Source organism: Thunnus albacares, chromosome 8 (genome assembly GCF_914725855.1).
Source record: "Thunnus albacares chromosome 8, fThuAlb1.1, whole genome shotgun sequence".
Classification (NCBI taxonomy): Eukaryota; Metazoa; Chordata; class Actinopteri; order Scombriformes; family Scombridae; genus Thunnus; species Thunnus albacares.
Window position 1 is genome coordinate 21044485 of NC_058113.1, and position 23924 is coordinate 21068408.

General features: G+C 41.4%; 1 protein-coding gene and 3 non-coding genes across 4 annotated transcripts; all 4 read left to right on the plus strand.

Annotated features, from left to right (window-relative positions):
- The first annotated feature begins 594 nt into the window (after window positions 1–594).
- ncapd2 (non-SMC condensin I complex, subunit D2) lies at window positions 595–23516 on the plus strand. The gene is made up of 33 exons (XM_044360063.1): window positions 595–829; window positions 969–1173; window positions 1608–1727; window positions 1816–1891; window positions 1974–2032; window positions 2128–2303; window positions 2828–2973; window positions 3173–3300; window positions 3400–3523; window positions 3710–3857; window positions 6253–6450; window positions 6531–6665; window positions 6770–6857; window positions 8197–8398; window positions 8545–8663; window positions 10096–10296; window positions 10425–10599; window positions 11053–11137; window positions 11281–11417; window positions 13262–13394; window positions 13790–13865; window positions 15090–15305; window positions 15431–15591; window positions 16456–16567; window positions 16721–16844; window positions 16976–17131; window positions 20658–20835; window positions 20978–21072; window positions 21237–21317; window positions 21873–22056; window positions 22146–22314; window positions 22414–22533; window positions 23209–23516. The coding sequence occupies exons 3-33, from the start codon at window positions 1610–1612 to the stop codon at window positions 23289–23291; spliced, it is 4203 nt and encodes a 1400-aa protein (XP_044215998.1). The 5' UTR covers window positions 595–829; window positions 969–1173; window positions 1608–1609; the 3' UTR covers window positions 23292–23516.
- On the plus strand, window positions 2377–2718 carry LOC122988267. Its single transcript, XR_006404754.1, has one exon. It is a non-coding gene; the product is annotated as a small nucleolar RNA U85 (small nucleolar RNA).
- LOC122988268 lies at window positions 5802–6107 on the plus strand. Its single transcript, XR_006404755.1, has one exon. It is a non-coding gene; the product is annotated as a small nucleolar RNA U85 (small nucleolar RNA).
- LOC122988269 lies at window positions 6912–7210 on the plus strand. Its single transcript, XR_006404756.1, has one exon. It is a non-coding gene; the product is annotated as a small nucleolar RNA U85 (small nucleolar RNA).
- Window positions 23517–23924: the final 408 nt, after the last annotated feature.

Here is a 23924-nt window from a genome sequence, read left to right on the forward strand (position 1 = left end):
CGCTGTAATCGTTCCTCCTATTCATACTGGCTGTTAAAAGATCCCCTTCAAATGTGCCTTTGAATGATGGGGGGGGGCTAAAATCCACAGTGTGTCCATACAATCAATTAATGCAAAAATGCATTTAAAAGTTTATCTGAAGCTTATATGAAGCTTCAGCATTCTGAGTTAGTCATATCAAGTGGATATCTGCCACATGTGGAGTCTTTTTAGCATTATTCAGCAAATTCCCTCTTTGTGTCTCCTAAGTGTTTCCCTGTTGAGCTGTGGTAGAAGTTATGAGGAACTTTGGCTCTAAAAAAGGCTGTAATGTTGGAAAAATATCTACTTATTTGACTAATTTCAATGACTGAAGTGTCATATTAGCTTCAGATAAATTTCTAAATTGAAAAGAAACAGAGAGGACTGGAGCACACTGATAAATTTGCAGCCTTTAACTGTGCAAACAGGCCAATGTTTCGAAACTACTCTGTCAGAGTGGACAAAGGCATGAGGCAAACAACATATGTAATCAACCTAGACCAGGTGTGCAGTTGTCATTAGATAATTGGTTGAACAGGGTTTCAAATCTTGGATGATGAATCCAAGGGTGGGAGTTTCCATAGTCAGTATCTAAGTGCCACACCTCCCAACACCATGTCAGGAACAAAAGAGCACAAATTAAAAGCTGCAAATTTATCAGTGTGCTCCAGTCCTCTCTGTTTTTTGAAGTCTGCTGTCCTTGAACTGAGAAGCACCTGCGAGGAGAAACCTGTTTCAACTTTTAAATTAACTTTTGCACAGAAGGAGGCTTGTGTATTTTAGTGCATCACGAAGGGATCTGCTAATGGTCAGTATGAACAGGAGGAACGATTATGGCAAGAAAAAGCAGTTTCAATGTCCGTTTGGGCAACTGATTATTATTTGAAGACAGACTGGAAAAATGGTGAACCCGTCCTTTAAATCAAATACGTAATTTTGTACTGTAGTGTTTTTCCAGCAGGTGGGAGTGTTGAGTAAAGCAACCGTGCAACGAAAGCACGTAAATATGACGTCAGAGCGTCATCGCTTTGGCGCGATGTAGGAGCAAATTTGAAAATCAGGCTTCAGACCGTTTACAGACGCGGATAGAGCAGACTACACTTTTGTCTTTAAAGGTCGAAGTTGTGGCTAAAGGGACTGCAAGCTTCACAGGTGAGCATGGTGTTTTTTTTTAAGTTTTTAAAACGTAGTTGTTAGCTAAGTATAGCTACAGATGTTTCAGTTAATAAATATAACAAGTAAAACTAACAAGTTAAGCTACACAGTTGTGCTAGCCCAGCTAGTTAGCATGCTAATGTTAGCTTACTTCACAACAACAAAACAACACCGTTTGGTTAATTGAAAGTCTTCCACGTTTGCTTTGTTAGTCTTACCGACATTGATGTCGATGTTGTTAGTTTAAGTCTTGAGTAACGTTACTTTTCTTTACCAGCCAACTTTAATAAGTAGAACAGAGTAAAATTTAAACTTGTCGGTAACATGACCAAACTCTTTGATCAAGTAACTACAGTTAGTGGAAGCGGTACCGATACAATGCAAACCAAGCAGCCAAGTCTAAGTAAACTAATCAAAGGTTTACTTCACAGGGATGTCGTGGGACTTTTTTGTGCCCGTGTGTGTGGGCGACCTGGTAAAGACCGGAGGAATCAACCAGTACGTCGTTCAGGATGTAGTCCCCCCAAAACAGCTGCCGCCCTATCTGAGTAGTAAGTAGCCCACTAGATTCTTAAAGTTGTACTGGAAAATGTTCTTGTCAGACATTTGCATTTGTGCGTTTCTGTCTCTTTTACACAGGATTCAAGGCAGCATTGAGAAGCCAAGGACCTTTGTGTATCTTGGAGCACTTTGACACAGGCTACAGTGTGCTGCAGTGAGTATTGAGCATAATAAACTTGGCAATGCTATCAATTTTTACAATGAGATCAGTACAAAACTGTCTTTTTCTTTTTAAGGCATAGCAACTCAGTGGAGCTGAGTGTGAAAGAGGATACTCTGGAATTACTTGTGCAAGGTTAGATCTTTTGATACTTTTGTTATGTTTAAATTGGGGAAAAGATTATGTTGTGCTTGATTTATCATGCATTGTCTGGACTCTTTTCCTTTCAGTTGTTAGCAGCCTGGCTTCTACCCTGCCTGCGCTCCTGGTCTCCACTTCTGTCTCAGCAGCAGAACGCAAAGAGAAACTCAATGCAGTTAAAATGAGTGTCTTCCTGCTCTGCAAAATCACAGAGGCCCTTGAAAGTGAATCCTATCGACAGAGTATTGTCACAGCACCTGGGAAGGTATGGTGATTAGTGACGCACCTAAATATACTTTGTTAATGGCTATTGTAGCAAGTTATTATGTATTTTAAATGCCCACTGATGAGATAATGGCAAGTTTTATGATCCAGTCAGACCAAGAGATTATGATATCTCTCGCCTTCTGTTAGGTGGGTAGTCTTGGTGGTGTGGTTGAGTTATATTGCACTGCTGTAAGGGCCCACCCACAGTTAAGTTGTCATCTTCTACTATAACCCCTGCCCCCCCCAAGAGCAATGGGATGGGACAGGTAGGAGAAGGCATACAGTGTGCACATGTTTGTTTGTCTTTATGTGTGTGTTGTGTGAATGTATATGTATCAGCTGGCAAGAGGGTATAGTCTCTATGTAGATGGTTTGGCAGGTATGAACTACAGTACTTTGGTAATCTGAGGGCATGTATTGTATATTAATGTTAATTTTATTGTCTTGTTCTGGACTATTGCAGTCTAGTATCAATGAAGTTAAACTGATTTAAAGTGACCAGGTTTTGTCTGTTTTGCACAGGCTGGTAAAAAAGGCAAAGCTGGCGGAGAAGGAATGCTGCAGTGGGACTCTGAGAGAGAGAAAGTGCTGCAGGCCCTTGTCCAGCTCCTCCAGCTGGATATCCGTTCCCTCTGGAGCCTCTCCCTGGTGGAGGAAGAGTTTATCAGGTACAGGCTGTCTTCAGTCACAACCTTTATTTTTAGCAGAAAAGATGTGCTGTAGAACCCACTTAAATGGGTTTCAATAGTTAGGCTTAAGAACAAACACTGTCCATATACATAAGGTTCTGTATCCATATGTACCATATCATAAAATGAACATATTTCTAATCATGTGTTGTGTATGTGTGTGTATTTATTCCCTAAGCTGTGTGACCTGCTGCTGCTACAAACTACTTGAGAACCCAACCATCAGCCACGTCAAGAGCAAACCCACCAGAGATTGTATAATCCACTTACTGGGGGTGCTGATCAAGAAGTACAATCACCTCCTGGGTTAGTCTCATAGTCACATAGCTTTTACATAGCCCTTTTTTGTGTGTGTGTGTGTGTGTGTAAGATTTCAATGTGTACTCCTGTTCTCATCTCTTACAGGTGCAAGTGTAAAGGTGATCCAGTTGCTGCAACACTTTGAGCAGTTGTCCTCTGTGTTTGCCCAGGCTGTGTCTGTGTGGAGCACAGAATATGGAATCAGGGCTATCATAGGAGAAGTAATAAGGTCAGTACACATGTATTGGTGAGCATCTTAAGTTTCTCTCTATTCCTGTGGGTGAGTTTCCCTGTTTGTTGTGTTTCCCTTTTTGTTATGTTTGTCATGAACACATCCTTTTTGGAAATCTGATTCTGTAGCTACAAAAGATGTGAGAGGTTCTTTTCTGAATGTCATTTTCTCCCTTTCCTTCAGGGAGATTGGTCAGAAGTCAAGCGATGAGCTCGCTAGAGAGGGGTCAGGGGTCAAAGCATTTTCTTCCTTCCTCTCAGAACTCGGTGCCCTGGTGCCTGAATTAATGATCCCCAACATTAGTGTGCTCATCACACACCTGGAAGGAGAGGTAATTTACACTTGAACATGTTCTTCCTACTAACACTGAATTATTATCCTCAATAGAAACATTGATGTCCTTAAATCAAAAGAAACACACTGCTGTATTGATCAAGTACACAAGTTAATTGGAGTGCTATGAAATCATGGGTCTTTATTCAAGAGTGGGGTCTTTCAGTTTGAGAGCATGAGTTTTTGATTTCACATTCAGATTTTAATTCTTTCACTCAAACCCTCCCCTCACACTCAAATAGCCCCCGATTGTACTCAGATTTGCTCTGCTTCTGCTCAAACTGTATGCTGCCACTCAGATGTATTGTTGCTTGCACAGATTTCCTGCTCCATCTTCAAACCTTCTCCTCGCACTCAGGCTGCTTTTGTGTGGTCGTGAAACATCTGTTTTCGGATTTCTGCTCTGCTCTGATTTTTTTTTTTTTTTTTTTTTTTTTTTTTTTTTTTTTTTTTTTTTAATTTAATTTTAAAAAAAAAATTGTGCAACAACCCTGTCAAAATCCCCCAGCCAATAGAATGCAGGTGTAGTGTTGAGGAAAAAAAAAAAAAAAACAGTGTCCCGTACTAGTGGGTACTGGTTCATCCACTGCTGCCCTCCAGGGCTTTATTAAATGTACTTCCCTTGTTTTCTCAGACTAACTAATATATTCAGTTTACTGTCACAGAAGACTAAAGAATCCAGAAAATATTCACATTTAAGAAGCTGGAATCAAAGAATATGGACATTTTGACAACTAATTGACTAATCGTTGCAGCTCTAAAGCAACTGTGCCCACAAGGAGGCAGGGATCATTTCATTGGTCAACACTACCCCATGCGTTCTATTGGTTGGGGGATTTTGACAGGGTTGTTGCACAAAAAATCCCAGAGCAGAGCAGAGATCTGAGAGCAGACATTTCAGGAGCGCACAGAAGCAGCCTGAGTGCGAGGAGAAGGGCTGGAGCTGGAAATCTGTGCGAGCATACAGTTTGAGCAGAAGCAGAACAAATCTAAGCACAAGCGGGGGCTATTTGAGTGTGAGGGGAGGGTTTGAGTGAAAGAATTAAAATCTGAATGTGAAATCAATAAATCATGCTCTCAAACTGAACGACCACACTCTTAGATAAAGATGGGGGGGATGGGAAACCCTATACGAAACACATATGTATTAGTCTAAAGGTGTAAAGCCCCATACACTGGTCTTTCATCAGTCAACAAAGCTCATGAGCAAACGGGAAGACTTTAGTGTGATCAACAGGGCTGCTCATGCAAGGAATATCTCCAAATGTGAGCAAATACACCTTTTCTTTTTTAAGAGATTGGTTTAGTTCTCCACAAATCACGGCTCTTTGTACCCTTCAAGACTCTTTTTGTGGTAGAAGCTCATCTAGTTTTGCCAAGCCGGGAAGGACTCGGCACTGAGCCATAAAGTCAATAAACGTCAGTGTTCTGGGTTGTGATTGGCTTCCGCAGTAATGTCAACACATATTAAAAAACATGACAAAAAAGAGCAAAAGAAGCAGGTTTCTTTCTTTTTATTGTGCACATTGTTTTCCTGGAGATTGCTGCCATGTTTTCTGTTTCACAGAGTAACAGAGCGCTAGTCTCAGGACTTTTTTTTATAACCTCAACAGGGCAGGAAGTTAACAACATCCAGTAAAAATTGTATGTGCTTTGAATTGATGCTTTTAAAAAAACGAAGGGCATAAAGAGTAATGGGTTTGTGTTTATTTGCTCAAGCAGTCCGCTTGCAGATGTGCAAATGGTCACGTTTTCCAGCAGTTGGCCACTTTACGTCACTACTTATAGGATTTCATAGATATTGTAGAAACCCAAATGTAACTGAACTTACTGAAACAAGAAACTGAGGGGGGAACCATTTAATTAAGACTCTCTGTGGTTCTTCACAATATGTAATTTCTGTACAAAGCTTAATTTCATTTTGTCATATTCAGTTCATTTTGCCCAATGATGAGACCAAGGCGAATACGAGCTCACTGAATGAGAGTTGGGTTCTTCTTGCCTTGATTGGCAGGTAATCTTGGTGGTGTAGAGGAGGATTTCTGCTCCGCTGTAAGGGCCTGCCTACAGTGACTTGGCTCAATCCAAATTATTCTGCTACAGTCAAAGCAGAGTAATTGCTGGGATGAAGCTGACAGTGTGTGTGTGTTTGTGTGTGTGTGTGTACGTGTGTAAAAGGCAAGGAGTTCACCCAGCTCTCTTTGCTCTTCAGTCAGCAATGAGTTGTGTCTTTGGTAATCTGAGGGCCAAGTTCAGAAACTCAGATGGAAGCAAAGTGATGTTTATACCACCAAACACTAATCCCCATTTAGTACTTCATGATCGTAGTAGAACCAGAATCTTGATGACACATTTAGATGCAGATTTATACCCTGTTTCTCTCTGTTTTCCAGAGCCACGCAATGCGTGTTGCTGTGTGTGAGGTGCTGGGAGAGATCCTCGTGCGGGTCCTGTGTGGTGACGGGCTCGACGAGTCTGGTAAAGCTGACCGCGACCGCTTCTTTGATACCCTGCAGGAACATCTGCATGACACACACTCCCACGTCAGGGCACGTGTGTTGCAGGTCTACGCACGTATCGTCAACAGCAAAGTATGTCTTCTCGACTTGTAGTGTATATCTAAAAGCATGTTTAAGTCCCTCCAGCTCATTAAAACTGTGTTTGTGTTTAGGCTTTGCCCCTGTGTAGGTACAGTGAGGTGATGGGGCTCACTGTGGGACGACTGATGGACAAATCTATAAATGTGGTGAAGAGCGCCATCCAGCTGTTGGCAGCCTTCATTGCACACAACCCCTATAGCTGCAAGGTAACTCAAATCAACATGGTTTTAGGACTTGAACAGCAAACATTATTCCAATGTCACAATCTCACTGGAATTTGTCCTTGTTTTTTTTGTTTATTTTTTTTCAGTTGAGCAGTGCAGATCTGAAGAAACCGCTCGAGAAAGAGACGGCTAAACTCAGAGAGATGAAGGAGAAGCTGGGGGCAAAAGCACCGGGTGAGGATGAACTCTGTGATCCTTTTTTTAAAAAAAAAAAAACACCTACATTTTGCCCAATGATGAGACCAAGGCGAATACGAGCTCACTGAATGAGAGTTGGGTTCTTCTTGCCTTGATTGGCAGGTAATCTTGGTGGTGTAGAGGAGGATTTCTGCTCCGCTGTAAGGGCCTGCCTACAGTGACATGGCTCGCCCAAATTATTCCTTAAAAGTTACAGTGGAGTAATAACAGGGATGATGCCAACAGTGTGTGTGTGTGTGTGTGTGTGTGTGTGTACGAGGCAAGGAGTTCACCCAGCTCTCTTTGCCGTTCAGTCTGCCGTGAGTTGCTTCTTTGGTAATCTGAGGGCCAAATTCAGAAAGCCATTTGAACTTAGCAGACCAGGTTGGTCTTTGCCTTCTCCTCCAAAAAGTTGTTTCAGAGAATTCGTACATGTAATTTTCAGCCACATAGTCCCGGCCACCCTCACACCCTGCGCGCTGTTGTTGGCTGGAGGCTACACACCCACTGCCCAAAGGTCGACACTCAGAAACGTTGTGCACAATACACACAGCAAAATATGAAAATACAGCCAGATACAGACACCGCCACACACTTCTAGTGGGTCATAAGTGATGATTGAGAGGGATTATTTTTGTATGAATCTATTCATTGTCAGGAAAATCACACTCATTCTGCCTTTTTAATGTTGGTTTGAAAATGTGCTTTCATAATGTGTCACAAGTTACTTTGAAAGTGTTTTTTTTTTTTTTTTTTTTTTTTTTTTAGTCAAAAGTAACACATTGAACCTATTACCAAAAATACAGTATTTTTAGGTGCTTGTAAAAAAACAGAAATGTGGGTTATTTCCAACAGCTAATGCAGCATTAAGTTAATTAACCAGTTAATTTTGTGGTCATCTTTCTCCTCAAATTGAATTTCCAAGGAAACCATGAATGTCTCATGTTGCTGATGATAACCCAATAATATTTATATTAAGGTAGCTGGGGTAGATAAATGTGAGTGAAGCTTCATTCTGTCTGTCAGAAATCCCCTTCATTTATTTGAAATGGCTTTAGAAAGACCACAACATCATGTATGTAACAAAAGAACAAATACAGCGGCACACAAGAAGATATGTTACAAAATACAATCAAATGATGGCACTCTAGAGCCCAGAATTACAATCTGGTCTCTTAACCTCATGAATAGTTGTCTTACCAACCTGTTCTGAAGCTAAATGATCCCTTTTGTAATCTTTTTCCTTATCAGTGGTTCCTCTGAAATTTTTCTTTGTAACTCTAACCTGAGTCGTCATCGTTGGTTTTGAATATTTTTGTCCTTTCCCTTCTGGCAGTGGCAGTGATTAAAGCATCTGAGCTGTGGGCCGCCATGGAGCCCGAGCTGCTCGTCACTGTCACGACAGAGCTGGAGCCCACAAGTGAAACAGAGAGGGAGCAGCAGGAGGAAGACGGGGATGTGGAGGAAGAAAAGGAGGCAGAAGATGACAGAGCAACCGCAGTGAAGATTGCTCAGTACCTCCGTGTCAACAAATACAGGTGAGGCTAATCAGCAGTGCTGTCCATGGTAAAAGTTGACTGAAGTGTCTTCACCTGAAGGATATATTCTCCCACACTGTCAGTTAAGCAACAATTTGATGTGTGAAATTTGTTTTGTTTGTTTGTTTTGTCTTCTCTCTGCACAGGAATGCTGTGCGTCTTTGTATAAAAGCCCACAGCTGCTTCCCTGAATCTGAGATGTTCGCTTCTCTGTCCACTGTCACCCCAGAGACTTTAATGAACACACTGGCTCTGCTTTTCAAAGGTAAAACTCGCCTGATGCATTTCTGTCCAGAGACACTCAATGCAAGTGCTGTCTGCCTAATAGAGACGTCATTGAACAAATTTAAGATTCGATTCTTTGTATTTCCTCTTGATTGGAGGAAATTCATTTCACATTATCTTTCAGTGCCCCCGTTCATTAAAACTGATTAGTCCATAATATCTGGAATTACACACATGTGAGTTGAGGATATATTTTTAGAGCAAAGAACACCGTACTTCATTAACCAGTCATCTCCTTCGTAATATATTCCACAGCTCTAGATGACTGAGTATGTCACATGAAATCTCCCAACACAAAAGGTTGTAGAGCTATGTCAGATCCTCAGGTTCAGTCTCTACTAAAATGTTACTGTCGTGACATAAAAAGAAAATAGTGACTTGTTTCACATCAGCTGATAAATGTGTTTTCATGTTGGTACCTGAAAAGGGACATGAGGACATGAAAACTGTAATTTTACAAACATAGTATTTACACTTCATGCATCAATAAAATAAAAATGCACAATATAAATCTCAACCACTGCAACACACCCACAAAACAAAAGAAAAACATTTAGGACTTTTGAGACTTTGCTCTCACAATAGTGTATTTTTATTTTTTTTAGTGGTTGCAACAAATGCTCCTGCAGTTTAGGAGATGACTGTAAATCACAATTACAATAATATTGAGTTTAACAGCAATTACCAGTATGTCTTTTAGAGATATAAACTTAAAATATCTATATATTATACAATCCATATAAAGTATAAAATGATTATGTTTCAAATATGCTTTTAATAGTTTCTAGTTATCTATCTAGTCTGTATTCTATGTTTATATTTGAATTAGTCTACTTAGTAGTTGTATATAATTTAGCCTTTAATTGTATTTGTTTCTTTTACCTACCTCCATTGTTTTTGTATTTTGTGATTTGTGTGAAGTGGCTGCTATAATGCTGTTATTTCCCTTTGGGATTAATAAAGTACCGTCTAATCAATACCTTTTTAATTGAAATCAGTCTGTCCATCCCATCACTGTTTTGGCAGCACTCGGAGCCCAACACACTGTAGTTAGATCCATAAAACAGCAGAAAATAAACTTGAAGTGTAAAAATGCACCTTGAGTTGCAGGTACACCCGCATAGTGTACATGAAACACAAACAGTTGGTCTTTGTAAATTCAAATAGAAGCATATCCATTCTGTCAGTTGTGAAATGGACTGAAAAACACGGCTGAAACGCCTCCTGTGTAGACGAGCACTTAACACTTGAGCGGCTGCCTCACACATGTTAAAAGCACCACAGCGAAGAGGACGAATTTAACTTAATTACTGTGCAGCAGCAGCAGGATGTGTTGAGTTATCAAGTAGCAATGGAAAGATGGTTCACTGCTAGAATTGCACTGATTCCTGTTTTCGTGATGTTTTTCTCAGGCTCTGACGAGGACACTTCTGAACTCAGCCAGAACTTGCCCCCCACCCCACAGAGAGAAGGGGAGAAAGAGGAAGAGGATGGTGAACTGAAGAAGCAGGAGATGTTGGTTCAGTACCTGAAAGATACAGAAACCTTCGCCTTACAAGTGGAGAGAGCAATCTCTGTCATCAACACCATGCTCTACTGGAAAACCACTTCAGGTAGATGGAGATACTCAGCACAGTGAAAATCAACTCAAACGTGCTTTTCCATGTAATTTGAGGATTTATTTTGGTAACGAGATGTGAATATTTGCACATCTTACAGCATAAGTGTATTGTGCTTGTAGTTGTCCAGGAGGCTGTGCAGTTTTGTGTGACAGTATGCGAGTTCAGTGTCGCCAACTCTGTCAGTGGAGTGAGGAAGATGTTGCCTCTGGTCTGGTCAACTGATGCTGCTATTAAAGACGCTGTTGTTCAGGCCTACAGGCGCCTCTATCTGAACCCTCAGGGAGACACCACCAGGTCTGTGAAACTGCTCCACACATACTTAACCGTATTAAGATTTTATGAAACAAGTTCACATATCCCCTCAGCATATTTGTGGTATTGATATAACTATTTTAAATTGAATGTGATGTCAGCTAATTCATTGTTTTTATTATAATATTAACTGTTGGGTCCTATAAATTAGTTTTCAAGGTTTACTGTAACCAGAGGAGTATTTTAACATTAGGCTGCCTGGTTTTCAGGTCAACATTAGTAACTAAAACATCTCAGCTCATATAACCTTCGATGAATTAAAAAAGTCTTAAAAGTCTAAAATTACTTGGTCAGCATGTTCAGTTCACTGTTTTTCATCAACATTAGAATTATTGGCAAATAGCATAATGTGATGCTGGCAGAACCTAAAACCACAAATAGAAGAGATTTTGTTTTGTGTTGTTGTCTTAAAGCAGCTGTCTCTTTCATCATTAGGACCAAAGCCCAGACTCTTGTCGACAGTCTCTCGGAGCTGATGGTGGATGCGTCTCTGGGAACAATCCAATGTCTTGAAGAAATAGTGAGCAACTCTTTTATGACTCTCATATGGCTCATTTTCTGTGTTTGATGGTCAATTGAGAAACATAACAGCAATAAAATGTGTACTGTTGGTTGTCTAATGTGTTTTGGTATTAAAGTAACCATTCAAACATGTCTCTGTAGGTGCAGGAGTTTTTTGGCAGTGGCAGCAATCTCCAGTCCACCGTAGTGCAGGTTTTGTGGGAAAGATTTACTGGCAAAAGAGAAACTTCTAACCTACAAAGACGTGCTGCAGTGCTACTGCTGGGCATGGCTGCACGGTAAGACACAAACCACTTTCAGTATGTTGAATAATAAATAAGAGGGTTTCTAGCTGGTTATTTTTGGTAAAAAATTTAAGTGTAGCCCAAAGTGACTCAGCCCCAACTTCTGTGACTGTGTAGAATCACACAGGGAGTAGATTGATAGGTGGTCAGAATTCATGAATCCAGGGAAATTCAGTCAGTCATGGTGTACTTCTAAATGATTTGTGAGACACAGTCAGTTTACAGCACACCTGGTGTTTCAGTCTGCACGTAGACACTGATCGGTCCTATCACAGCTTTTATTTATTTGCTTTCTTATTCTGTCCACGTTGTGATCTGATCTCATTTTGCACACACTACGCAGTGCAGTCGAGTAGGTGGGTATGTCAACGAAAACAAATGCAGCAAGTCATAGGATAATTAGACATGATGTCCTACAGCCTCTATTTATTCTCCAATTTTGTGAAAGACAGTGTAAACAACTCTGTTTTTGTTACAGTAGTGGTTGCAGGTGCTGTGCATACTTATGACTTGTTTACTAGTGGATGAGGGAAAGGCTGGTGACAGGCGAGAACAGATTTAGCTGGAGTTCTGCTGAGGTGCATGGCTAACTTCACATTTCATGAGTCATGATGTTTCTGCAACACCGAGCAATATTTTCTCACCAACAACCTGGTAAATTGCATTTACATGTGGCTGACTTTACCTAAGATCTGATTTATATTCCAATTATGATTTGTACGCAACACTAGGGGTGTGACAATGTGCTGCTTTGTAAGGCTACAGTGTTTTGAACCTGTGTTTATATCATGGTCTGAATCATGAAACACAGCAGGACTGGGTAGTAATAAACTCAGTGTTAACTGACTATCTAGTTTGCACTTGCTCACCTGTTCAGTCAGGTGGACGTAGTCAGTAATCTTAAATAATGTGGAATAACGGTATAATGGCTTGTCAGAAATGTTTTCTATAAAGCTCAATTTGGTTTATTTTTATTGCGAATTATAATAACAATATTTTGATCATATATACTGCACACTACTGATCCTCAATGAAAGAAGTAACAACTAACATGATCCTTTTATGGCGAAACGTTCAGGTTTACGCCCCGAGTCAACACATTATTCAATCATGATATTTCGGATCCATATTCAAACTGCATTTTAAGATCATGTTTAATCTATTAGCACACAGAACAAACTTCATTCCCTGCTGTATATTAAAATCAACACAACTCTGTTTTTTTCCTGACAATAAATAAAGTTGCTGAAAGTTGGCTAAACAGTTTTTCAAATATTTATATAAAATCTGCGATATGCCTCACTGCATAAAGGCACTTAGTCTTACATTTTGGTCCTGCCTCAGCTACTTGACATTCAGCAAATCCTCTCATTAGTAAGAATACAAGCTCAGCCTCAGCTCCTCTTCATTGTAATCAAAGTCACGACCATATAACTAGGCTCCTTGCCAGTGCCTTTCCGTGAATATATATATATTTTTTGTGTTCCCCCTCAATCTACCTCAAAGACTGCCACTGCTGTAGGGAAGAGTGAGCGAGCAAGAGAGTAAAGAGAGTCTATCTGCAGTCCACCCACACTGCTGCCTCTCTTCATCCAGCCGGCAGCATTCATAACCTATTAAATCTTATGTGCTTCTGCTAACCCATCCTCCCACACACATTATCTGGGCAGCAGCCTAGCACTGGCAAGGCCAGCAGTGCACAGCGGTTTGGATGATGTAGGCCAGAGATTTTATTACTTCACTTTGCATACTCACATGATCATTTGGGAACATAAAATACATACTTTATGCCTGTTTTTCCAAAATGTCTTTTTTTTGTATGCATGTGAATCTAACAGGGCAGAGAGGGAGGTGGTCCTCAGTAATCTGGACACTCTTTGTTCTGTGGCTCTGGGAGAAAAAGTGACTGAAGACTTCCTTCTGGCCAGAGACACTGTTTTCACCATCTGCAGCATCACTGACCATGTCAGGGTAAGAAGATGTTTCATGACGACCAGAGAGCCACGTTAACTACGGTCTGTGTTTTAGAGAGTCAGTGGGCCAGTGTTTCAGGGTCCAAAGTAGAGATTTGGAAGAAAAAAAAAAGCTTTTCCTGTGTGCAGTTTCCTAGACTCTAAAATAATTTGACTACTTAATCTCCTATTTACCTCATGTTCACTCTTAACATCAACAGCTGGTAATATTAATCTTATACATTTGCAAAACAGAGCAGGTATTAAACCTTCATCATTTCCAATTAGTTCCATTAGAAGTATAACTTAAATCAAATGCACAGAAAGTGTTTGACATTTTTAGGGGCATTTGGAACCAACTTGCCTTGTCTCTTGTTAAATGGGCTTGAACACAATGTATTCTATTTCCACCAGCAATCAAAAGGCGCTCCATTCAGACTGCCCCAGGACCATCAGCTCTTCACCTGCCTCACACAGGCCATCGCTGAAGGTAAATTCAGACATACAGTTGAAAAATCAAACATCCATTTTCAGAATATGTATTTGGTATGTCCCCTTGTAGCTTTGATGACAGCATGCACTCGAACTGGAATGGACTCCACAAGTTTGCGCAAAACCTGATGACTCATGTTATCCCAGCATGATTTAATAATGTTCAAAGAGCTTCTTGTGATGTCAGAGAATGATTGAGTCAGTCTTCAAGTGCCCCCATAAATGTGCAGTGGGGTTGAGATCAGATGACTGTGGAGGAAAGTCCATGACAGGTCAGGACTCCTTGGTCTTTTTTTGGTCTTCCAGTAGTTCTTGTAAAGCTTTGAGGCGTGTTTGGGGTCATTATCCTGCTCCACAAAGATGCAAACCAGAGGCTACAGCATGTCTCTGGAGAGTGGAGTGGTACTTCTCCTTGTCCAACTCCAGAGTAGGCAGAACACCCCCAGACTTAAATGTTCCCACCACCATGTTTCACTGTGGGTTTGATACACTGTGGTTTCATTCTCTCTCCTGTTCATCTCCTTACATACACTCGTCTGTTACTGCCATACATCTCAAACTGGGATTCATCAGTAAATAGGATCTGTTCCAGTCATCCACCGTGAAATGCTGGTATTTCTTAGCCCACCCCGAGCGTTTGGCCTTGTTTCCCCTCCTGAGAAGTGGTTTAGAAACTGCTACTCATCCTCTGAGACCACTACAGCACAGCTTTCTTTTGACAGTACTTTTGCTGATTGGAGTCTTGTGTTCTTTATTTAGCAACTTCTGTATCTGTGATGAAGCTGCTTTTCTATCTCTCAGGGAACTAAGCTTGATGTATTGATAACAGGTGAACACCGGCTGCAAGTTGAGTTATTTGAACAAACATCTGAGTAGATCAAATCCACCTGAGTGTCATCAAGGAAATCTGACCTTTTGTACAAAGGAGTTAAGTTGGTCAGTGCCACTAATTTGCTTAAATTTGATAGCTGACCTAGAAGTAGTGCAAAATCTTATATGAATATTTCTTCATTTTACATGTCATAACTTGTTTTTAAATGTTTCTGAATCCTCAAACTTTCTGATTATTTCCAGGTTTATATGAAAATATTATAGATATTCAATATGGCCTCAGACTTTTGGACTTCACTGTATGTCCCTTTTTGATGAGAAACATGCTCAGTCTGTCTGTCTCAGCTTTCACTCTGTTTCTTCCACTGACTGTCTCTGTCATTTGCTCCAGGTGTGGTGATGGAAGACCCTTACTGGCAGAGCTTCATGGAACAGGCTGTCCGTCTCATCTACTTCCTGGCTGAATCCCCTGACCAGCTGTGTTCACGGCTGCTCCAGCGCAGCGCTCGCCTCTTACAAGATCAGATCGCAGAAGGTGGGGAAATCAACAAGAACGCAAGCCAAATACAAGATGGGTCTCAAGATCCCAATGAGCAAGGTGAACAAGGTGAGTGTCATTCTAAAGAAGACCTTTGTGTTGAGTATAAGTTGTGACCTGACCCGTCCCAGCACTCCTGGCTTTCTCAACATACTCTTAATCACACGTGTCTGTGTGTTTTTTCTCTCCTGCAGTGAACTGTGTGTGTCTGGCCCAGCTGTTGGCTCTGTGTGGCTGCGTGGCTTTCTGGCAGGTGTCTCACCTTGAGCGCAGTGTGAGCACTGAGCTGCGGAGGAGGAGAGGAGAGAAGGAGGAGAGGGAGGAGAAGGAAAAGGGCCCATCCAGCAAAGCTAAGGTTTGCAAAGACTTGTATACAGGGCTTGTACGTACAGTAATTTAAAAGAGTATCAGTACAATGGTCTCACAATGAAGTAGTAGATTGGCTAACAAAGAAACAAAATTGTGATCGTTCTGTTAATGAGCTTCTTTTTTTTTTCTTTCTTAGAAATTAGACTATCATCTGAAATTCATTGCTCAGTTCATACTGTAGCTATGGGAATCTGATAATGTGCTCATGAATCTGCTTAGAATATCTTAAATTTAAATGTCATTTAAGTGGTTTTGAAAGTAGTTTCACAGATATTTAAACGTCACTTGATGTCAAAACAGTCCCCTGGGTGAAAGAAATCATCGAGACAATCAGAATGAGTCTCAGCAGGATAGTTTGAAATTCAGATGAGTGATGGTTCATAATTATTCAGCGCATCAGGGAATATGAAGATAAATGTCTCCTTAATTAGCCTAAGAAGTTTTTATTTTTATTTCATTTATAGTTACTTTATTTTTTACATTTAAAGAGACAAAGGGGGAGAAGGAGCAGGGCAGGGGTGGCATAAAATGAATTCTTAGGTTAGATGAAAGCCTACTAGAGTGTCACTGCCACTGATGAGAGGTTTATAAAAGTGATAATCCATCCAAAATGCTGTTTCTATGGATGTTTTGATACTGTTTTTCTGCCATAAAAACTTATTACTATTAGAGTCCACTTTTCACTGCCTTAAATCCAAATCTACAGTTGGCAATGTTGTCATACTCAAAACTTTTTGGGTGAGGTGTCATTCTAAGACTAACTGATCACTAGGCTGTGCAACAAGTCAGAAAGCACTCAAGATGTTTTCTTGGGCATCTTTATCAAGCTGCTGTAATAATTTTCCAACAGCAAACAGCCAACGAGAGTGCAATGGAGGAGGAGCTCGGGTTGATCGGAGCCTCCGCCGAAGACACAGAGGCTGAACTCATCAGAAAGATCTGCGAGACAGAATTACTGGCTGGTAATAAAAACATCTAATCTTTTGTTTTGCTGCTCCACATTACGCTGTATTAAAAAACCTGCTATATCCCATCCACTACATTCAGATATTCACACATTTCATTTCATATGACTTGAACATCTTCTCCCCACCCTCCTCTTGCTGTCTTTTTAGAGGAGAACCTGCTGTGTGCATTCCTTCCCCTGCTGGTTAAAGTCTGCAGCTCCCCTGGACGTTATTCCCACCCACAGCTCACCACTGCTGCCTGTCTGGCACTCTCTCAGTATATGATGATAAGGTAAACACATCCCCTGTTACTGTGTGCTTTCACAATACATATTTGTGTTTTGCCTCAGAAAACTGTAAATAGACTGACTTGAATCACCAGGATAAACTTTATCACTGTTCGTTCTTCATCCCTTACATCAGCCCATCGGTGTGTGAGGAGAATATCCGTCTAATGTTTACGGTGCTGGAGCGCTCTGCTCTCCCTGTTGTCAGGGCCAATGCCATCATCGCCCTCGGAGACCTCACCGTCCGTTTCCCAAATATATTGGAGCCCTGGACACAGAATCTCTATGCCAGGTAATGTAATGACACATTCAGTTTCATCAGCCCAGTAATTTGAAATTAATTTGTCACAGTTGCAGCTCATGCTCATCATCCCCCTTCACTCTAATTGACTCCTTCCAATTAGATGAACATTATTATAATAGCCATAGCTTTGTTTTGTTTTGTTTCCCCCTGTAAGGAACAACCTACGCCTGAAGTCTCAGCTGAGTGGGTGCACTGTAAATGACGTTTCATCTCAGTTAACATTTCCCTGTACTTGTACACTTGAGCCATCCTCATCTGGATCCGACCGCGTCTCATTGTGTTGTTCCTCTCAACCACTGAAGTGTTGCCACTGTCACAATGCTCCACTGAGCCACATGATGGAAAAAGTTTACTCTTTCCATCACGACTTTTTAATGGGGAAACAAACTTTGAGATGATCTATGTTGGCAAACTCTGATATCTGCCTTGTTTTCTGATCTTTGCATTTAAGATAAGAAAACTTAATTGTCCATTACATGAAATGGATATTTTCCTTCGGCATTCTGGCAACACAGTGTAAAACACCGTAAACATCAGCTAAAATACATAAAGGCTCAAATTACTTTTTATACCCATTTTTCCTGGCTAGTGGGACCTTGAGTCTCCTGCCAAATAGTAACAGCTGATGAATGAAGGGACTGAGTGGGGTCATTATAGACCTGGGTGTCCTTTTCGGTTATGGACCGGGTGTATAGGTTCTGGAGTTGAAACTGTTTATTTCCAGTGATCTTGCTGGTCTGATTGACAACCTGGGTCAGCTTGTTCCTGTGTCTAACTGAGAGGTTTCAGTACCAGGAGATGATATTAAAGGTGAGAACAATCTCAGTGAGTGACCTGTCGACCACAGTCAGGGTGTGTTCATTGGCGTTGGAGCTTCTCAATTTCCTGAGGAGAGAGAGCTGCTGCCTTGTGTTTTTGTAAATGTAGCCTGCATTGGTCTGAAAGGTAAGTTTATTGTCAATGGTTGTTCCCAAATTTTTTAAAGTGCGTGACCTGCTGCACTTCCTGCCCCTTCATGACAGCAAGCTTGAAGGCGCCCTGTGCTGCCTGCCCCCATACTACCTCCCAGACACAGCTCCTTGGTCTTTGTGACATTAGGGTCAAGGAAGCTGCCGTCAAACCAGATGGCAATGTGGTCAATGTGCTGTTGACATCCTGCAGGGAGGCAACCAGGGTCATGTCATCAGCATACTTAATGAGTGAGGGGTCTTTGCTGTTGTATTTTACCTCGTTTGTATATATGGAGAACAGGAGGGGAGATAAAACGCACCCATGTGGAACGCATGTGTTCAGGACAAGGCAGTCAGAGAAGGTGTTATTAATACTGACTCCTTGATCCACAGGGCAAAGCTGCTCCTGGTGTTCAGGTCACACAGACAGCTCAAGAGAAGATTAAGCTGGACTGTATTAAAAGCAGAGGAGAAATCCATAAAAAGTACAGACTTATGTGTTGGCCTTGTCTAGATCACCATGTATTTTGTCCAGGAGAGTGAGAGTGACGTCCTCCACACCTCAACTTGCTTGGTAGGCAAACTAAATGGGGTCCATGCACTTAGCTGTTTGTGATATGAGATCCTTGCTCACTAGACACTCCATGAATTTGCTTAATATAAGTTTGAGGGCGATGGATCTAAAACCACTAAGCGATTTTTGTGTGTGTGCTGTTTTAGGCACTGGGACAATAATTGCCATTTTCCAGACCTGGGGGACAAAACTGGTGTCGAGGAATAGCTTGGTAAAGATTGGTCCCAGTTGGATGGCACATTCTTTCAAGACCCTTCCCTTGAGCCCATCTGGCCCGGGTGATTTGCGAGGGTTGACTCACTGGAGGATCAGAATGACTTCATCGAACTGACCTTTTCCTTTTAATATCACAGGGGCAGGTGTCATTCCTGCACAGTCGCTTCCATCACTGAAGTCATGTTTATCGAATCTAGAATAGCACATGTTGAGATCATTTGAAAGGCCAAACAGGGTCGTCACATTAAGGCGCTTGGAACCATGGGAACCGGCCAGCGCTTTGTGGCTTACTGGGAACCCACCCCCACTCGTGAACTGGGGTGGAGTCTTGGACAAGGGCACTTTTAGACAACGAACAGCTTAATTACTAGTGTGTTACAGATTGTGACTAGAGCCAATGACTAGTGTGTTGTAATTATACAGAGCGGTTGGGTGAACAGAAAGGAATAATTTTGGGTTGAAGTCAAAGGTTCTACGAGGCTTTTCTTGTAGGTAGAGAATTTCACTTAATGGATTCTGTCTGTTTTTCCAGCACAAAGATACACTGGTTCCCTATAGCCAACATGGACGTTAAAGTTGTTGTGTTTGATGAAATGTGGTTTTAATTATAATGCTTGACAATGCTCATATTGTGGTGTTTCGGATGTGTAAAACATTTTGTTCTTTTTATAATGCGCCACTGCCCTCCTAGTGTTTTCTACCTGATAAGCATTTCATAGTGTTCCTTAATTCTCTCCCACACATTAACATCTCCACTATTCTCAAGGCTGCTGCCCTGGAGCCTCCTGATAAGCACATTAAGAAGTAATTACCCTGTTCATTGCTGTTGTAAGCCTCTGCACTGGCATGTGGAAGTGCCATGTACAAGTGTCTGATCTTCTGCCAGGAGTCCTGCTCTCTGGCATAAATGAGAAATGGTTAATGAGTTTCTTTTGTTCTGTGGTTTTGGGTGTGGCTAAATCTAAATTGGTGTCAGAATGCTATCAGGTTGCCCTGCCTCAGCCTGTCAAGTCCTATTGTATTCAGCCAAGGCTGTGACAGTTGTTTGGTTTCGGTAACGTCCTGCCTAACTCCAAGTCTTAACAGGAAGCCTAATTGATTCTGACTGGAAAATGAAAAATGCACAGGTGGCAAGAAATCATTACCTGAACGTACATTTTTAGCGTCGCTAGAGGCATGGCTGCCAGAATGGCGGTGCTGGTCTGTCGGTCCACTACTGTGGTCCAGACTGAAATATTTCAACAGCTATCGGATGGATGGCTGTGAAATTTTGTACAGGCAGTAGTGGTTTCCAGACGATGTATCCTACAGACTTTATAGATCCTTTAGCTCCACCATGATGTTGACGTTTGTGGTTTTGAGTGAAATATCTCGACAGCTATTGGATGAATTGCCATGAAATTTGGTACAGACATTCATGTTCTTCTCAGGATGAATTGTAATAAGTTTGATGATACTTTAACTTTTCGTGTAGCGCCATCTTCAGGTCAAAAATGTAATTTGTCCACTAGTTTAGGACCAAATACCTGCTAAACTAATGACATTCCCATCAGCCTCAGCTGTATTCTGGTTGGTCCTAATTAGAAGATGTTAGCATGCTAACATGCTAAACTAAGATGGTGGACATTGTCAACATTATACCAGTTAAACATCAGCAGGTTAGCATTGAGCTCAAATCACTGCTGTGCAGAGTGCGGCCTCACAGAGCAGCTGGCGTGGCTGTCGATTCTGTCTCGTTAACCAGCCGGTAATTGAACATCCTCTTCTCTTCCAGGCTCAGTGACGAGATTCCTTCAGTGAGGCAGACAGCTGTGACAGTACTTACTCAGTTAGTGCTTAAGGATGTGCTTAAGGTCAAAGGTCAAGTCAGTGAGGTGGCTGTGCTGCTAATTGACCCCGAGCCTCACATAGCCAGCCTGTCCCTGAACTTCTTCAATGAGCTGGCTGCCAAGGTACTCTCTCACTCTCACACACACACACACACACACACACACACACACACACACACACACACACACATCCAGAGAAACAGACCCATTAAGGGAGTCTGAATAATTTGGAAGGTTTCTCACTCTTAATGATGTTACCCATCAGGACAACGCAATCTACAACCTGCTCCCAGACATCATCAGTCGACTGTCCGACCCAGAGAGAGGCATGAGCTCGGAGGACTTCAATACCATCATGAAGTGAGTTGCACACCTTCACAGTGTGTATTTGTGCTGCCATGATTAGTCCAAACTGTCTTTTACTCTGCAGTTTTGGGACAAATGGTGACTTTTAAAAAAAATAGTTAAGAAATAGTTTAAGAAGGGTAAAGTTGACAGCTTTGCTGTATTGTGTGTGTTTTCAGGCAGCTGTTCTCCTACATCACCAAAGAAAGGCAGACTGAGTCTCTGGTAGAGAAACTGTGTCAGCGCTTTAGGACTGCCAAGTGAGTACATCTCCACCTCTTTTCTTTTCATCTTCACACCTCTGACCTGCAGCTTTATGTTGGGTTTTTTTTTTTTCCCTCACTCATTTGTGAGTCTGCTCTGCAGTATTTCATTTATGCAAGCTGCAGGGGTGGATGCGTGGGTAATTAGTAGGTGTTTTCAGTGTGTGCAAAGAGAGATCCACAATTAAAGCGAGTTCACAGTTCACGTGTCACCTACACTCCGACATCTTTGTATTCACTCATCTTGTCATGGAAACTGTCTTCCCATATAGTTGAGGCATGTGGACAAAACAATTGACCTGGCTTCAGTCTGCCTGTGACTCATCCCTACTTAAAGCTCAAAGGAAGGACATTTTATATTACAAAATGGCAAAGTGAATTTAGATATATGAGGTTCCTGGAAAATTAGATCTGGTCTAAATGCTAGGGCAAAGCCATATTCATGAGTAATGAGCTGTTTTGGTCAACGGTCTAGAATTTCTATGCATTTCACATAATTTCTAATCAGGTTTAGTCCCTCATCTCTCTAACTCTTCCCTCTTCTCTCCTCAGGACCGAGCGTCAGTGGTGTGACTTGGCCATGTCTCTGTCTCTGCTGTCCATGTGTGAGCGTGGTTTTAAGAGGCTGCAGGAGTGCTGGGAGTGTTACAGTGACAAGTTGACTGAACCTGGAGTCTACCAGCCTCTGCTCTCCATCACTGCCAAGCTCCGCCGTGGGGCCAAACTCCAGTTTAAGGTGCTTACATACTTTTCCAATTCAAAGTAGATGTTTTTTTTTCTTTGTTAAGCTTTCTGTGTGTTAACTTAAGGAAACTCTGTTAACAGGCCCTAGTGGATGATTTTGAAAAACGTCTGACTGCGGTTCACACACGGGGGCTGGAGAATGTAGAAAGCCCTGAGATGGACGAGGAGAACCAAAAAGAAGGAGGACCTAGTGGAAGGACAGTCGTTCGCACACCTCTGCCCACCAGAGGCCGGACTAGGTCAAAGAGAGGTCAGTGCATGTAAACATTTTACTAAAAATATTCTTGCAGAAAAATTCTGTTTTTGTTTGGTGACAACAAACTATTCTTTTTTTTTCTCGCTGATCCAGGTCAATCAAAGCCCTCTGTTTCCAGCCACGGTGATGAGAGTTATGTGACACCTCAAAAATCTCGCAAATCTAAGAAACCTGTGATTACCTTCAGCAGCGATGAAGAGGAGGATGAAGAGGGTGAGTGCAACCACTTAAGTCATTCACCACTCTGCTCCACTGAGAGGCTCTTCTGCCTTTTTTCAAATTACACTCTTATTTTGGAATTTCAAATGATTTTTCTTAATCCATCTCTTAGGCAACTTATTTTGTATGTAATATAAAAATTTGTTATTTAGTGCTGCAACTAATAATTATTCATCATCAGTTAGTCTGCCAATAATTTTCTCAATTTAATTGGTCTATAAAATGTCAGTTCGTTTTGACCAGCAACCCAAAAGCCAAATATATTCAGTTTACTATCACATAAGAGAATGAAAAGCAACACATGCTGACATTTAGAAGACAGAACGAGGGAACATTTGGTGTTCATGCTTGAAGATGTTTTGCTTAACTTAAACAATCGATTATGTCTGACTTAAATTTTTTCCGTTACATATAGAAGTGACTTCATTATTTTGTCACAAGTCAGTATCTATACAGTCAATCAATGCGACAAAGTGTTTGCACCACTGGACTGAGCCGCACTAGGCAGCTGTAGAAGAAGATTCAGGACTGTTTGTGCCCCCATCTCTCTAAAAAGTAAGCTGTTCATTGCAGCGGCACTAATCCAAGATCCATGGATATCTATAATAGACACGGTCATGACTTGTCCCCCTTCCATCAATTTCTAATCTTCATTTTATTTTTCCTCAGATGCTGTGATGGCGGAGAGCGAGACCCCTAAAGTGACAACGCCGATTGCCCGCACATCCCGACGAGCTCGTCTCAGAAACTGATTTTCCTCTTTTCTTGTTCTTATCTATCTTTTCTTGTTTATCTTTTTTCCCTGTACCTTTTTAAACTTTTCTTAAACTATTGGCTTTTTAAATATTTTTTTAAAAAATCTTTCTGTATATTTTTAACAGATTTTTTTAGTACCTGGCACTAAAGTAGTCTGCATCATCTAAGGACACAGAAATAAGATGTCTTTAATAAACCTGGTTCTGATATGACAAAAACTCTGCGGCTGTCTGTTTCTGTTTGAGGTGCGTCACTCAGCGACATCTGCACACTGAAGAAAAAGCTGAAGCTGACACTACAAATGTATGACGGGTTGGGTGTCCGCTGGATTATGTCAAGTAAATTTATGCCATCATTACAAGCAGCTTTGAATGTCTACTTGTATCATGTGTTTGGACAGCGGTGTTTAATGGGTTGTCACAGCTTGCCCAGACAGTATTACTACCCCAGATGCTTCTCCACTTCATTTCCACTTTCCTCAATTTTCTTTTCCTTTCTTTTTAGAGCATCTTGTGTCATATCAGATCTCACATCTTCATCACATGAGAAACACGGTCACGCCGCTCCTCACCAGTTAGCGTGGCTGCATGTTTATTTACAGTCTTTTTTTTTTTTTTTCTTCTTCTGTC